The 14,636-nt window shown below is 57.9% G+C and overlaps 1 protein-coding gene across 5 annotated transcripts in view; it reads left to right on the forward strand.

Moving 5' to 3' along the window:
- The window catches only part of Sdk2 (sidekick cell adhesion molecule 2), a 244,285-nt gene that overhangs the window by 136,048 nt on the left and 93,601 nt on the right, over window positions 1-14,636 (forward strand). For all 5 annotated transcript variants that reach the window (XM_047546114.1, XM_047546116.1, XM_047546115.1 and 2 more), the window contains exons 3-4: window positions 1,703-1,809; window positions 13,081-13,228. In XM_047546114.1, coding sequence (XP_047402070.1) covers window positions 1,703-1,809; window positions 13,081-13,228 — 255 coding nt within the window. The remainder of the gene's footprint in view (window positions 1-1,702; window positions 1,810-13,080; window positions 13,229-14,636) is intronic.

Consider the following 14,636-nt stretch of genomic DNA (forward strand, 5'->3'; position numbering starts at 1 on the left):
GGCTGGTGGGGAACATGGTGACGACATCTGTGGTGATGAGGAGGGGGACGGTGGTGGTGAAGATGGTGATGATGGTGTGACGATCATGAGGGTGCTGATGGTGGTGGTGACGGTAATGATGGTGGCGACGGTGATGATGGTGAACATGGTAATGACATCTGTGGGGGGATGGTGAAGATGGCGATGATGGTGTGACGATCATGAGGGTGCTGATGGTGGTGGTGACGGTAATGATGGTGGCGACGGTGATGATGGTGAACATGGTAATGACATCTGTGGGGAGGGGTGAAGATGGTGATGATGGTGTGACGATCATGAGGGTGCTGATGGTGGTGGCGACGGTAATGATGGCGGCGACGGTGATGATGGTGAACGTGGTAATGACATCTGTGGGGAGGGGTGAAGATGGTGATGATGGTGTGACGATCATGAGGGTGCTGATGGTGGTGGCGACGGTAATGATGGCGGCGACGGTGATGATGGTGAACGTGGTAATGACATCTGTGGGGAGGGGTGAAGATGGTGATGATGGTGTGACGATCATGAGCGTGCTGATGGTGGTGGTGACGGTAATGATGGCGGCGACGGTGATGATGGTGAACATGGTAATGACATCTGTGGGGGGGATGGTGGTGGTGATGATCATGGGTGCCCATGGTGATAGGAATGGCGGCAGTGGTGGCGATGGTAATCATGGTGCTGGTGAGAAGCCCTTCCCTGGACTCACGCATCACAGACCTGGAAACTCTTGAAAATGAGCTGCTCCCCATTTTCCCCATTCCAGGTTTGGCATACCCTCGGAGCAGTGAGCTTGTCCACCAAGGCAGCTGGGCAAAGCTGAGGACACCCAAGGACTGGGACAAGATATGCTAGACCCCAAATCCTTATTCCTCTGAGGGTCCTGCTAGACTCTTGCTCAGAAGTGGGAAAGGTGATCAGCCAAGGCCATCAGGGAGCCAGGCCATCAGGTCCCCAGGTTCCTCCACGCCCATTCTCACTCTCGGAAGCTCATCTCCCCCGCCCCCAACCTCCACGCCTCTTGCCAGGTGAACACACCAAATACCTGCTCACCAGCCCCCGCGGCCCCCATCCCAATGCCAGACTCCGCAGTTCCTTGAGTGACCTGTGTCCCAGGAGGTGTCTACCAAAGGTCTGGCTTGAGCCATGCCTCCTGACCAAGAGCCCACACCTACCGAATGCAGCCTGTCTGGCCCAGAGGCTCCTCCCTCCCCTCCACCAAGCCACAGCGGAACTGCCTGTAATCTCAAAGGACTGACGCAGAACATTTGGTGAAACATGTGAATTTCCCTGCCTCTGTCACCTCCATCCATTCCAATTAATATTTACAGCACAGTCCTGTGCCTGGCCCCAAACCAAATGCCCCCGCCTTTCTGCATCACGTGAGTCACAGGCAGGGGAAGACTGGCCTCCAGAGACCTGAGGTGGCCATAGGAGGCCAGGCCATAGGTAGGGTCAAGGACTTAGGCCAGTTCCTCCCAACGCTGGGGAAGTGCAGGCTGTGGCCTGCAGAGCCAGGCAAAGCTGGGGGCCTGTGACCCTACTGATCAGGACCTTTCCATGATCCCACGGCAGAGCCGAGAGTCCAGAGCTCCCTGGAGCCCTTCATCCAGAAGGGGGTGACCCTGTGACCTCTGCCCCTGCCGCCGCTTGACTCACTCACTCACCTCCCGTCTCTCCCTAGGTACATGATCACCAGCCTGGACCGCACCCACGCTGGCTTCTACCGCTGCATCGTGCGTAACCGGATGGGGGCCCTGCTGCAGCGGCAAACGGAAGTCCAGGTGGCCTGTGAGTACGGGGGACGGGGTGGGGGCGGAAGAGGGTCTGCAGGGCCCACACCCACCGGCCGCACTCCAGCCAGAGCCAAGCCCAGGGTGGCCTTCCGCACCTGCCGCGGGCGGGGTGGCCTCCCACTGTCTGGGCTGGTCCCCTCTTTCTCCGTTGGCAGGAGAAGCTCAGACAGGGTGGGAGCTCCCAGGATGCATCAGTGTCCCGCTGGCTCTGTGACCTTGTGGACATGGCCAGACAGTCGCCAGCTCTCTGGTGTTCCTTCCAGAAGAGCACGGCCTCTTCCGTGCTCTGTACAGAGGAGCAGCCAATTTGTTTCTTAAAAGAGGGCCTCGTGGTCATTTCTGAGGGCCTCCTCCAGGGAACTCCTCCCTCAGGGGGCAGGGGCGCTTCAGAGTGGCCACCCTGAACCTCAAGGCTGGGACACTCTTCCTGGTAGTCTGCCTGGGGAACCCCAGGACCTTGCCTTCCCATCTTCCTGCCCACTCAGCCCTGGGCAATCACAGCATAAGGAGCCCCTTGATCTTCAGGGGGCACTGGGAGGTGCCTCCATGGGGGAACAGAACTCTAGGAGGGAGTCGGGGCTCCCAGAGGGCCTAGTGGCAGAGGATAAAGCCCTAGGTCCTTGCCGAGCCCTTGGAGTGACCGCCTTCTCCCCGCACCACCAACCCCTAGAAAGGCTTCCTGGGGTAAGAGAGGGAGGATGGCGTCAGAAGGACCCACTGACACGGCAGAGCCGGGGCCTCACCATGCTCTCCCCAGACCTGCACCCTTCCTGGACACCCCTGCAGGCTGGAGATGAGCCGCAGCATAGGCTGTTCCAGCCTGCTCTTCCAGAGACAGGCCCGAGGCTGCACTGGGCATGGGTGTGGGAATCCTTAGTGAGCTCTGAAATGTAAATGAAGAAAGTACGTCTCCTCGGAGCCCCCAGGGGCAGCCCCTGAGTTAACACCAGCAAGAGCTTGCTAGGCAGAGAAGCAGGAGAGAGATCTAAAAGAAAATCTGAAGTGAGGCAGAGTGCTTATAATGATTATGGAAAACAGCCCTAATCAAAAGTGGAGGACGCCCCTGTAAATCTACTGCCATGCGGTGCAGCCTCTGCCCAGAGGGGGCAAAGCCTGGGGCACAGGCTGGAGGCCTCCCTGGGGCTTTGTCTAGCATGTTCAGGAGGCTGGAGGCAGGAGCTGCGGCTCACTGGCAGGTGTGTGCTCTCTAGCAGGCGTGCCGGTGTGTGTGCATGGGTGCACGCACATGTGCTGCAGCGAGTCTGCCTTTAAACGTGTGTGTGCAAGTGTGTGCACGTGGGTGTGTGCACCTTGGTCAGCCTGCTTCTCAAGAGCACGTGTGTGTGTGTGCGCCAGCATGCCCACACATTGCATGTATGTGTGCGTGTGCAAACATGTGCGTGTGCATGTGTCTGTGTAGCATGTGCTTACGAGTGTGCATGCACATCTATCTGTGTGGCTCTGCATGTCTGGTTGACCTGCTCTTTACTCAGGTGTGTGCAGGAGAGGACATGCGTGTGCCTGTACACACATGTGCACACGTGCAGTCGGTAGCACCATCCAGGACACCATTCAGTGCAGGCTGTGGGGTGGAGGTGAGGGGGGCTGCTCAAAGCCCTTCTTCAAAGGAGGCAGCAGTAAGTTTCTGGAATTGAGAGCCCTGAGATGAGATGACAGTCTCCCGGGCTGGCTGTGCTAGAGCCAGCCGGCCAGTGCCCATGCGTCTTTCCTTGGTTGTGAGGGGTTCCAAGTGCGCGACGTTACACACCCCGCTCACAGGCGCACAAGCCCAGGGTGATAGGTGCTCCCTCCAAACCAGGCCAGGCTGTGCATGGTCACTGCTCCCAGGTCTCAGGGATCCTCCGACCCTTGAGCTGGGGAAGCAGGGGGACTAGACCCATCTGTAGGCCCAGCAGGCCAGGTGCACCTGCTGTGGGAGGAAGACTTTGATGGGGACCCGAGGGGCATCTGGCCTTTCCTGGCTACTGCAGAGGAGAGTTCAGATCACTCTGCCCTGCCCTCCAGGGACACCCAGCCTGGAAAGCAGGTGGGAGGGGATTGTGCTGCCCAACACTCTCACCTTCTGCCCAGGTACAGACCCTGGCATGGGGTCACCCTGAACTCCTCTCCCGCCTGTTGCAGTTTCCAGAGGTCCCCAACCCCTCTGCCCGTGCTGGCAGGGTTGACCCCAGGTGGGTGGCACGTGGGAGCCTGGGCACTCCAAAGCGGCTGAGATCCAGTTGACAGGCTGTGGGGCCAGCACTGCAGGAGGCAGTGTGGCCTAACAGGGAACATGGGCTGGGGCTCAGATCCCATTCACATCCTGCCTTTGCCCTTGGTTGCTTCGTGACCTCAGGAAGCAGCTGCACCTCTCCTAGCCTCGCGCCAGCTCCGTTGGCTCCTCTGTAGAATGCATTCAGTCGTTCCTACTTCCTAGGCTCACCCGAAGATTCCTTGAGCTCATACGTGCCAGAGCACCTAGGCAGTGCCTGCAGATAGTGCACCCTGAATCCCCGGGACGCGCTGCTGCAATTGATATTCAATCACACCATCTGAAGAAGGAATAAAAGCAGACCACCGAACACAGAGGCCTCCAGCAAGAGCTGCTCGGGCCAAGTTCAGGGACGGAGCTGGCAGCCTTCCCAGTGCCTCTGCCACCTCCCACGGCGGGACTTCTGCCCTGCCACTCTGCCCGCTCAAAGCTCCAGGTGTCTCCTAGACGTGGCTGTGACCACGATTGTCACCATGTCCCCACCACTTCTACTGTGCTGCTGCTGCTAAGATGTGCCATGCGGCACAGGCAGAGGCCCCCTTGGAGGGGGAAAGCAGAGTGAAGGGGAGACTCAGGATGACCAGATCCCAGCCACTGCTGGCTGCCGCTCCCCCAGACCAGCCTGAGCACCTGCTGCAACACCCGGCTCTGCAGGTCTCGAGACCGTTTCCGCCATGACCCCCTAATGTGGAAGCTCCTGCTTGCAGCCCTGTGGGCCCTGAAGTCAGGGAAACCTGAAGCCTGGGATCTCCTGTCTGGCCCTGGAGAAAAGCCTTAGGCCCAATAAGCTACAGGTTTTGCCCAGCTCTGATGACCATGGCAGGTCATCAAGGAAGTTGAAGGTTCCACTGTCCAAGGCTCCCCACCTAGGAATTCGGGGTGCAGGGAAGATGAGACCTGGCCAGAGCACCTCACCATAACTGCTCTCTGGGCAGTACACACCATTCTTTGGTGGTCATCCTGGCCTGCAGAGAAGTTCCTATTCCTGTTTTGTGGTGAGGAAACCAAGGCTCAGCAGGTGATGTAACTTACCTGGGTCTTAAGCACCAGAACCGGGATTTGAACCCATGATTGCTCAACTGCAAAACAGCCCCACTCTGCTGCCTGAGCGTAAGAAGAGAAGAATCAGCATGGGGTGAAGGAGACAAGGACACTACGGGGTCAAGTTCAGATGGAATCCCAGAGACTCTTGGGCTGTAGTGTCCCACAAAGAGATGCCACCCCCACCAGGGATGCATGCAGGCTGGTCCTGGCTGGGGTGGTCACCTGTCAGGTGATTTTCACTGCTGTCTGCATGGGCTCTTTGGTGTGCCAGGTCATGGCCCTTCTGTCCTGATTAATGACCACTCAGTGAGGATGGGCTCAGAAAGTATGCATCCGAGCTCTAGCCTAGGACCTGACCCGCTTAGGACCCTGGGTACACCTCTTCCTCTCCAGGCCTCCGTTTCCCCTCTGTAAGATCCATGTTGGCTCTGATGTTAATAAGGCCAAGGTGACCATCAGAGCCAGGACTATGGGGCCCAACACAGAAGGCCAGAGCCAGCCCCGTGCAGGAACCTCCAGAATAATCCTTGCTCCGGCATAATTGGGTAAATGTCTTTCCTCAACGGGTTCCCAAGACAGGTCTGAAAGCTTGGAAGGTATGTCCCACGGGCCACATGTCAAGATGGGAAACTGAGGCCCAGAGAGTTGAGAGGACAGCCTGAGGCCCCCCAACCAGTATTTCTGCCTTCTACCTTCTTCCTCCTAGTAGGGCATAGACGTGAACCAGCCTTGAGCTCTGGTTCTTACAAGCTGTGTGACCTTGGGCAAGTTACTTAACTTCTCTGTAGCTTCCTATCCTGGTGTATAGAAGGGAACGCTGCCGTGAGGGCCTGCCCGCCTGGGCAGCTGCAAGGATCAGTGGATCAGTGCTTCCCAGCCTGGATGGACGCACGGGAGAGCAGACTTCCTTCTCTCCCAGAAGTGAGCCAGGGAGGGTGACCTGGAACAACCTTACCACCTGTGTCACTCTGTCTACCCAGCAGGGACATCCCAGCCACCCCTCCATTTGGCGAGGCTGGGACTGGGGGAGGCAGGACAGGCACCCAGGAGCCCAACTCAAGGAGGCTGCCCCTCGATGACCCGACCCCGAGAGTGGACGCCCAGCTCACCTCGCCCTTCCTTGTCCTGGGGCTCTCGCAGGCCCCCGTGTCTGTCTGTCCGTCCACCCATCATCTTGCACAGATGCCCGTGCTGAGCATGGGCGGGTGGGGCTGCTTCTCCTGGACCCCTGGCTCTGGCCTCCTTGGCTGCATTCGCCTCCCAGGGAGGGAAGGGTCTGTCTGGGGCTCCAAGCAGCGGCTCCCCTGGTGGCTGCTGCCCTTTGTGCCCCTTCCAGGGACCATCAGACCCCAGGCCCAGCTCCCTCCTTCCCAGAGAGGGCCTATGAAGTGGGTTCTAATGAGAAATTAATAAGGCAGCTGTGCTAACAACTAATGATAATGGCAAAGTCGTTAAAAAAAGATTCTTTACGTGTTTTTAATTACAGCAATTAAGGGGAAGTCAATAAAACATCTCTCCCCCCAGCCCCCTTCTTGTCCCCACGCAGAGTCTTTTCTTTGTATTTTTAAAGTCACCATAAATTTCTGGCATTCGGCATGTGGGATGAATGGCCCGGAGGGTTGGGAGAGCCCTCTGGAGCGGACAGGCTCCCCTGAGCCAGCGGTCAGTCTTGTGCAGGTCCTAGGGCACCCTGGTCCCCCTCCCAGGCTGTGCCAGCAGGAACTGCTCCCCAGCACCAAGCCCAGCCACACGCTCAGGACAAGGCCCGCGGTGCTGGCAGCCGCCCTCCAAGACGGGCCTTCGGGGTCCGAGCCTCAGTCACGTGGGCTGGGGCCAGGCCTGCAATGCCTCTGGGGGCTTCTCCTCCTCCATCCGGGCATGAAGTTGGCCTGCAGCAGGGAGGCCACCCAGCTCAGGACACGCTGAGCCCGTGTGCTCCGAGCGTCCATTTTACCAAGACCTTTAAGTCCCTCGTGAACCACTGTCCTTGCCATGCAGTGCCCCCTAGGCTGATCCAGACACTGAGGTCACAATAGGGGACAAACCAGACTCCCGTCCCTGCCCTCCAGGAAAGTCGCCCAGGGGGGACGCAAGCTAGAAGTGACCTGTAATACCTAACACGGGGCACGGGGAAGGCAGATGAGGTATTGTGAGAACGAAGTCAGCGGGGAGGGACAGAGGATGGCAGGGACCTTAACTGGTAGGCGCGGAGCTGGGTCACCCTGGGGAGGTGGCTTTGAGCAGAGTCTCCAGGAAGCTGGTGGGGATGCGGAGGTCATCCTGGCCAGGCAACAGCAGGTGCAGAGGCGCTCGGTGGACTTGCCAGACTGGGCCAGGGTGACCGGGGCAGAGTGAGGGCACCCTAGAGTGGCAGGCGGTGGCTGGGAAGCAGGCCACGGGGACAGACCAGGATTCTAAGCCAGGGTGGGAGAGGCTCGGTGGGCTCTGGTTGGAGGGAGAGCATGGTTTTCCTGGCAGGCACATAGACCCACAGGAACACCATTCCACCCCCATCAGATCGGCAACACCCGCGGGGTCCAGCCCGGCCCTGTGCTGGCAGAAACCCGGGGCACTGATGGTGGGCGTGGAAATTGGCGCAAGCTGGGAAACAGTTGGGCATTATCAGTAAAATAACCGTGTGCATGCCCTGCACCCCCACCCAGCACGTCCCCTCGCATGCTGGAGCGCAGGAGGGGCTGCCCTTGGTGGGACAGGGGCACACTGGAGGAGGCTGTGGGGGCAGCGGCAGCACCTACCCTGTGGCCCACACACTCCCCACAACCTGCAAGTGACCAAATTAAGGGCAAGGACTCAGGGTCAGCACCACAAAATCAGGTTGCTATAAAAAGCAAATCGCAGGAGGCCACCCGGAGGTAATCCCAGGTAGAGGGGTTTCAAAGCAGCTAAATGGGCCATGGACTGCTTGAGGGTGCGCTGGGGCGTGACAGGAGTGTCCCCCACCCCTCGGGCCCGCCGTCCAGGAGAGATACCAGCCCTGCAGGGGGGCCGGGCAGGTGTTGAGCTGCGTGCTGGGTGCTCGGGCGTTGATCTCATTCTTTAAGCTACACATGAAATGACATTCACTTCTGTATGCATGACATAGCTCATGATCTAAGAATAAATAAAAGCAGTGACTATGTTCTGAAGCGGAACGCACACTTTGCGGAACCTGTTAAACTGTAACAAAGACGTCAAGGATATGTCTTAGGCCAGGTCCAGCTGCGCCCGGGCCCACACTGCTCTGCTCCTGGGGAGTTTGGTTGGCGAGGATGCCCCAGCCCTGGAGCATGAGCAGGCCCATGCTGCAGGGGGCATGGGGTCGAGCCCTGTCTGCTTCCTCCTGGACCCTGGAGCCCAGCCGCGGACCCCCGCTTCCTCTAGCCTGCCCTCCTGTTGTCTGGCTGGACGGGCTCCCCAAAGCCGCCTCTCCCTTGCTGGGCAGCAGACCAGGTTCCCGGTGCCCACGGGTGCCATTGCCCGCCCAGCGGGGGCTCTCTGAGTGGAAGCCCACTTGACGGGGTGGAATGGGGAGAACGGGAGAGCACAGGGGTCCAGGGTCGCAGCGAGGGTGGGCAGACGGTGGATGGAGAGGTGGAGGAGGAGGGTCACCGGCAGAACTGGGGACACGGCCCTCAGTGCCCTCCTTCCTCCAGCTGTCCCGCCCCACGTGTGTGCGCTCCCGCCCGCCACCCATCCTCCACACGACTGCACACGGCCAGCCACGCTCACGTGCAAACATCCACACAGGGCAACACCGTCCACCACACACTGCAGAACAGCACCCTCCTCTCACCCACACGAATGCACACACATCTTCCCTGCCAACACACGCGCACTCACACACGCATTCCTGACACACAGAAGCACGCAGGCACGCATCACGCAGCATCCGCTCACCCGCACACACAGACACACACGCATCGACAACCCTCTGCCCACCGTCTGAGCATGTGTGTGTCGGGGGTGTGTGTGTGTGTGTGTGTGTGTGTGTGTGTGTGTGTAGGCAAGTCCAGTTGTGCGGCCTACCAGCCCTCCATCTGTCCATTCAAACGTCCATCCAGGGACTGAACAACCCCATCCCTGGCCCTGCTGGCCTGGCTTTTCCTCTGACCACCCCTTCTCTCCACCTCCTGGCCTTTAGCCACCCCCCCCCATAAGTTCACCCAGCTGTACCTGCTCCTCAGTTATGTCTCAGCCTGAAGGAAGCCTCACCCAGGCCAGCCACCAAGCTCCCGGAGGACAGGGACCAGGGCTTTCTTCAGCACCTAGCACAGGGCCTGCCTGGCCCGCAGTGGGGGCTCCATAAAGAACTGATGAACCACTGCGTTGGGTGAGTTTAGATAGGACCTACTGTGCGCAGAGCATGGGCCTGGTGTCTGGGAGGAATCTGCAGCCTCCCCGTCGCAGCCTCCCTCTGGCAGAATTTCAGGGCAGGGCATGAGTCACGGAAGAGGCAACTTGGCCAGAAGGCTGGGCTCTGCCCAGCTCTGACTGCTGGCTGGGCTCTGCCCGGCTCTGACTGCTGAACGCGGGAAGAATCGCTCTGTCTCCATCAGCCTTCATCTCCCCACCGACCAAATGGAGCTAATAAAACTCCAGCGAGGAGAAAGAAACACTATTGCCCCCAAATTGCTTTAAATTGTCTAAATATATCTTCGGAGTTCTGTGAAAAGTTTTTTAAATGGATAAAATTATCGTCGGAACTGAAACCCGTGTGATTTATTGATGTAATCTTTTATAGACAGAGCCAAGTAATAGAAATTAATAAACAACTAAAAATGTCCATGTATTAAAATTGAGCTTGTCATGTTATCGGGAGAATTAAATGAGATAATGCATGTGAAGCCTCCTACCTAGCAGAACCCTGCACAGCCTAAGTGCCTGGCAACTCTGCTTTTTATTTCTATTTGGTCGGCTTGGGGTGATCTTTGTTGAGGAGGTGATGTTTAAACTAAATGAAAAATGTGTAGGATTCCAAAATTTTAGTACTGGAAATATGGGATATAGTTTTTAAGACTTTTGCATTCATCCAGTTTCTATGACTGTGTAATCAATTACCCAGGACATAATGGTATAGGGCAATCATTAAGCTCACAGATTCTGTGCTTACCAAGTTTGGACGGGGCACAGGGGGCAGCCTGGCTCTGCTGTATGTGGTCAGAGGTTTTGGTGGAAGTCTTGAAGGCACAGGATGAAGTCACCTGAGGGCTCACCTGTTCCTTCAGATGTCTGGTATTGAGCTGGCTGTATCTGGAACCTCTATCCCTCTTCATGTAGGTCATTCCCATATCCACTTGGGCTAGCTTGAGCTTCCTCACAACATGGTGGCTGGTTCCCAGGCCCAGTGTCTGGTGAGTGACAGCCAGGTAGAAGCTGTATTCCTTGGATGACCTAACCGTGAGAGTCACACAGCATGGTTTCCAACATGTTCTATTGGTGGAATAGTCACAGCCTCCTGAGATTCAACAGGAGGGTGCATTGGTCCTCCCTCCCAGGGGGAGGAATGTCAATCACCTCGTAGGATGGGCAGTGGGAAGGGGGGTGATAGTACTGATGCAACTGTCTTTGGAAAGCCACGGCCAGGCACACACACCTTATCCCACGTGACCCCCCGTGCAACCCCGGAAGAGGCACTCTTCTTAACTTTCGTTGTACAGAAGAAATTAAGGCTCAGCAAGGTTGAAGGTTTTGCCCAGCATCACAGTTTTAGGTATCAGAGCAAGGATTGGAACTCAGCGTCAAAGTCTCCAAAGCCACCGCGGACCACTGACGTACGGCATGCCAAATTTAGAACAAGGACGCCAACAACAGATTTTGTTTTTTGAAACAGCAAATCACCCATCATGATGTAGATCCATGATGCCTTGGCGAGCCCTGGTGGCCTTCCAGGCAGGTGCCCAGCAAGTCAATAGAGGCTCTTTGGTGGGCAGTGGGTGTGTGTAATTCAAGGATGTGGGACAGGGTGGACGTTCAGGAAAGCAAGGTCGTTTGAGGTCCCTTGAGGGAAGGAGCTTGAATCCAGGCAAGGGGATCAACTTTCCTGAACCGGTGAGGGGATACCAAAGGCTCAGCCAGGTCAACCCCATGGCCAGACACTTCTTCAGGAACTATGTGGGAGTCCCCCCAAGCTGGGAAGCCAGCACTCAGAGCAAGGGGGCTCACTCGTTGGCAGGGCCTATGGGGACCTGGGACCTTGGTACCTGAGAGCGATGTCCCAGAGGAAGAACTGGGACCTTGTAGGGGACAGAAAACACCTGTGGTGTCAGGAAGGGAAGCACCATCAAAGACTCCAAGTGTCCGAGCGCAGGTGACTGGCCCAGGGCGGTGGCAGTGGGAACAATGGATAGAACGAGTAGCACCAAAAGAGGCGCTTGGTCCGGAGGAGGCGGGGCCTCCTGCAGAAATGCCCCGCAGACCTTGGGAACTGTGCCTTGGAGCTCGGGGGAGCCCAGCTGGAGCAGAGGGCGTGAGAGTCGTCTGTAGACAGGTCAGGGTCAAAAACAACCGTGGCTTGTCCTGGGCCGTAGAGAAATACCCATGCCTGGGTCCCACCCAGCCACAGATTCTCAGCTCTGGGAACAGAGGAAGCAGCAGCCAGGTCGTGAGAGGAGTTGAGGAATAACAGCCACCTGGTAAGAGAAGCCCAGGTGGCTTAGGACATGCGGCCCACTGGGTACAGAGGGGACCACTGGGCAATAGGGAGACCAAGGCCCATAAGGCCATGGTCTGAACCCTTACTGCGCACAGGCCTGCTGCCCTGGCCAGCCCAGGCTCTGCCTCCATGTGGTGAGGGTTCGAGGGGGAGACTGGGGGCTGGGGACTGATGAGGGGGTGCCCAAGCACCATGCCCCTGCTCCCCCGCATCTCTCACCCACGAAATCGGAAGCCTAGCGGGCGGGACTCCCATGAGCACTCTTTAACTCTGCAGGTGTTCCTGACAACGGGCGCCTTCGGAAGACTCAGCGCCTCCTCTTGGTTGAGCATGGACGCCCTTCACGGCGTCCTGCTAGGTGGTCAGTTCTGATCAGCAGGCCCCAGAGGCGGAGACTCTGCATGTCTAATGGGCGCCAGATTGATTTATTATTTATTTTCAAGGCTGGAGCGGAAACCCCAATGCCCCTTCCCAAAGCCACCTCCATGCCGAGGCTGCAGGAGCGGCCCCTCCACGCCCAGCCCCAGCTCAGCGGGTGGGCGGGGGGCACCAGAGGGTCTCCTGTCTGGCTCTCTGCTCCCTGCTCCCTCCCGGCTGCCAGAACATCAGGGGCTGGATAAATGTTCTCCTCCCTGTCTGCCAAGCAGGGAGGATGCTTTAAACAGAACAGTCCGGGGCTTATGTCCCACATACGAGCTGCCTCACTCACGGCACCCCCAGGGCCCGGGAGGGCATGCTCTCCACGGCCAGGCTATTTATGAGGACCCAAGAGCCTGCCCTGCCCAGCATGCCCACCCTTCCCTTTTCCCACGGGCACAGAAGCCTGGCCCTGAGAGCTGTCTGTGATACACAGCGAGAAGCCCTGCCAAGCCCAAAGCAGCAGGGCAGGAGGAAGCAGCCTGAATCCAGAGTTCTAGGTCCAAGTGCAAAGCCTGGCTCTGTCCCTTCCTAGCTATGTGACCTTGGACAAGTTAATTAACCTTTCTGAGCCCATTTGAGCAGGGTTTTTTTATTGTAAAATATGTGAAATAATGATCAACTCTCAGAGTTGCTGGATAAATCGATTCAAGGATATATGGATATAAGTGGATATAAAACCCAGACGCATAAAGCAGAGCGCATCCCACTGGTGAATCAGAGTCTGGGCGGGGGGCAGACCTGAGGTGCTCCGGGCATGGCGTCCCCTTCCGGGTGGTCATCCCACCTAGCCCATGTCATCCCACTGCTGCCACCACCTCGCACGGGCTGTCCCTGAGCGGACCTCAGCCCTGATCCCGGCGTCCCCTCTCCCTCTGCAGACATGGGCAACTTTGAGGAGGGCGAGAAGCACCAGAGCGTCTCCCACGGAGAAGCCGCCGTCATCCGCGCCCCGCGCATCGCCAGCTTCCCCCGGCCGCAGGTGACCTGGTTCCGCGATGGCCGCAAGATCCCACCCAGCAGCCGCATGTGAGGCCCCACTCTGGGGGAAGCAGGGGAGAAGCTGTCCCTGGGGGAGGGACCTCAGGGTCAGATAGACGCTGGCTCTTCTGGGCCGCAGTCAGCCTGGGCACCTCCCAGCATGGCCCCGCAAGTTTGGTTTGTGCGGAGCTTTCTTGGGACACATGTGCCAGGACTTGGGGCTCCCTGGGAATCCCAGGGTGTGCCTCCGCTCTCAGCTGGAGGACAATTCTGCCTCTCAGAGGACTTAAAACACCCAAGCAGGCAGCAGGAGGCTCATCACGATGGCAACAGGCCAGCACAGCAGGGGTGATGGGCGCAGGCGTCTCCGTTGTGCGGGTGTGGCTGGTGTCCGCTGGGCTGCCAGGGCGTGTCTGTTTGGGCTGCAAGAGGTTGGCGTGGCCAGGGAGGCCGGGCAGGGAGGGCAGACACACGCAGCTTTCCAAGTTCACGAGGACCCTCTGTGCACCCCTGGCCGGGGGCAGGAGTGACGCAGCCATCGTCCCTCAGTTCCACAGAAGGCAGGAGGTAAAGCAGGCCTCCAGGAGATCCCTGGGCTTTCCTCTCTGGGACACCAACTCTCCCCACTCCCAGAAAGCCCAGCTGCTGCCCATTTGCTCAGGCTGCCAACCAGACTGGACAGAGCCCGTCCTGGTCTCCGTAGCAAGTGGAGAAGTCAGTGGACAGCTCTTGTCTTTGGGGAACACGAGGACCCGCGGTGGAAGCACAGGAGCAATAACACAGTACTGTCATAGCGACAGTGGTGACCGTCATCTATCCAGGGAGCCGTGTGCACTCACAAGTCCGCACTCCCCCAGGGCCTCTGTGCTCCAGGAGGTAGCGGGCATTCTCCGTCTTGTTCTCTCTCCTACCCCCAGAGCGCAGGTTCCACAAACACCTGCTGAGTGCAGGATCCCACCACAACCTGTGAAGTGGCTGGCTTTGCGCCGCCGGACTGGCCACAGCCCGGAGCTTCCAGGGTCACCACTTTCCCAAAGTTCACATAGAGCCAGGGTCGCTAATCCCTCCCTTCCTTGAAACACAGGGGCAAACAGGCCCAGACTTGTGCACACGCCTAGCCTTGGAAAGCTCGTCCGTCACAGTGACCCTCAACCTGGCCATGGAACTCTCCTGGAAGCTCTGAAATAGCCTGGTCCGCAGGTTCCATCCTAAGGCACTCTGATCTAACTGAAATGATGTGCAATTGGGACATAGGAATTTTAAAAACTCCCTAGGTGATTCTAATGCCCGGTTGAGGTCAAGAAGCCCTCCCAGTTTGTAGCAGCAATCTACAACCACAGTAATGCTGTGTAACAAAACATCCCAGCGGCTAAAACAATGAGCATGAGCACTTTCTAAATTTTTCTTAGGCATCGACAGGTTGGTGTTAGAGGCTGGGCTTGCAGAGGTACTTCTG

This window comes from Sciurus carolinensis, chromosome 3 (assembly GCF_902686445.1).
Source record: "Sciurus carolinensis chromosome 3, mSciCar1.2, whole genome shotgun sequence".
NCBI classification, from domain to species: domain Eukaryota; kingdom Metazoa; phylum Chordata; class Mammalia; order Rodentia; family Sciuridae; genus Sciurus; species Sciurus carolinensis.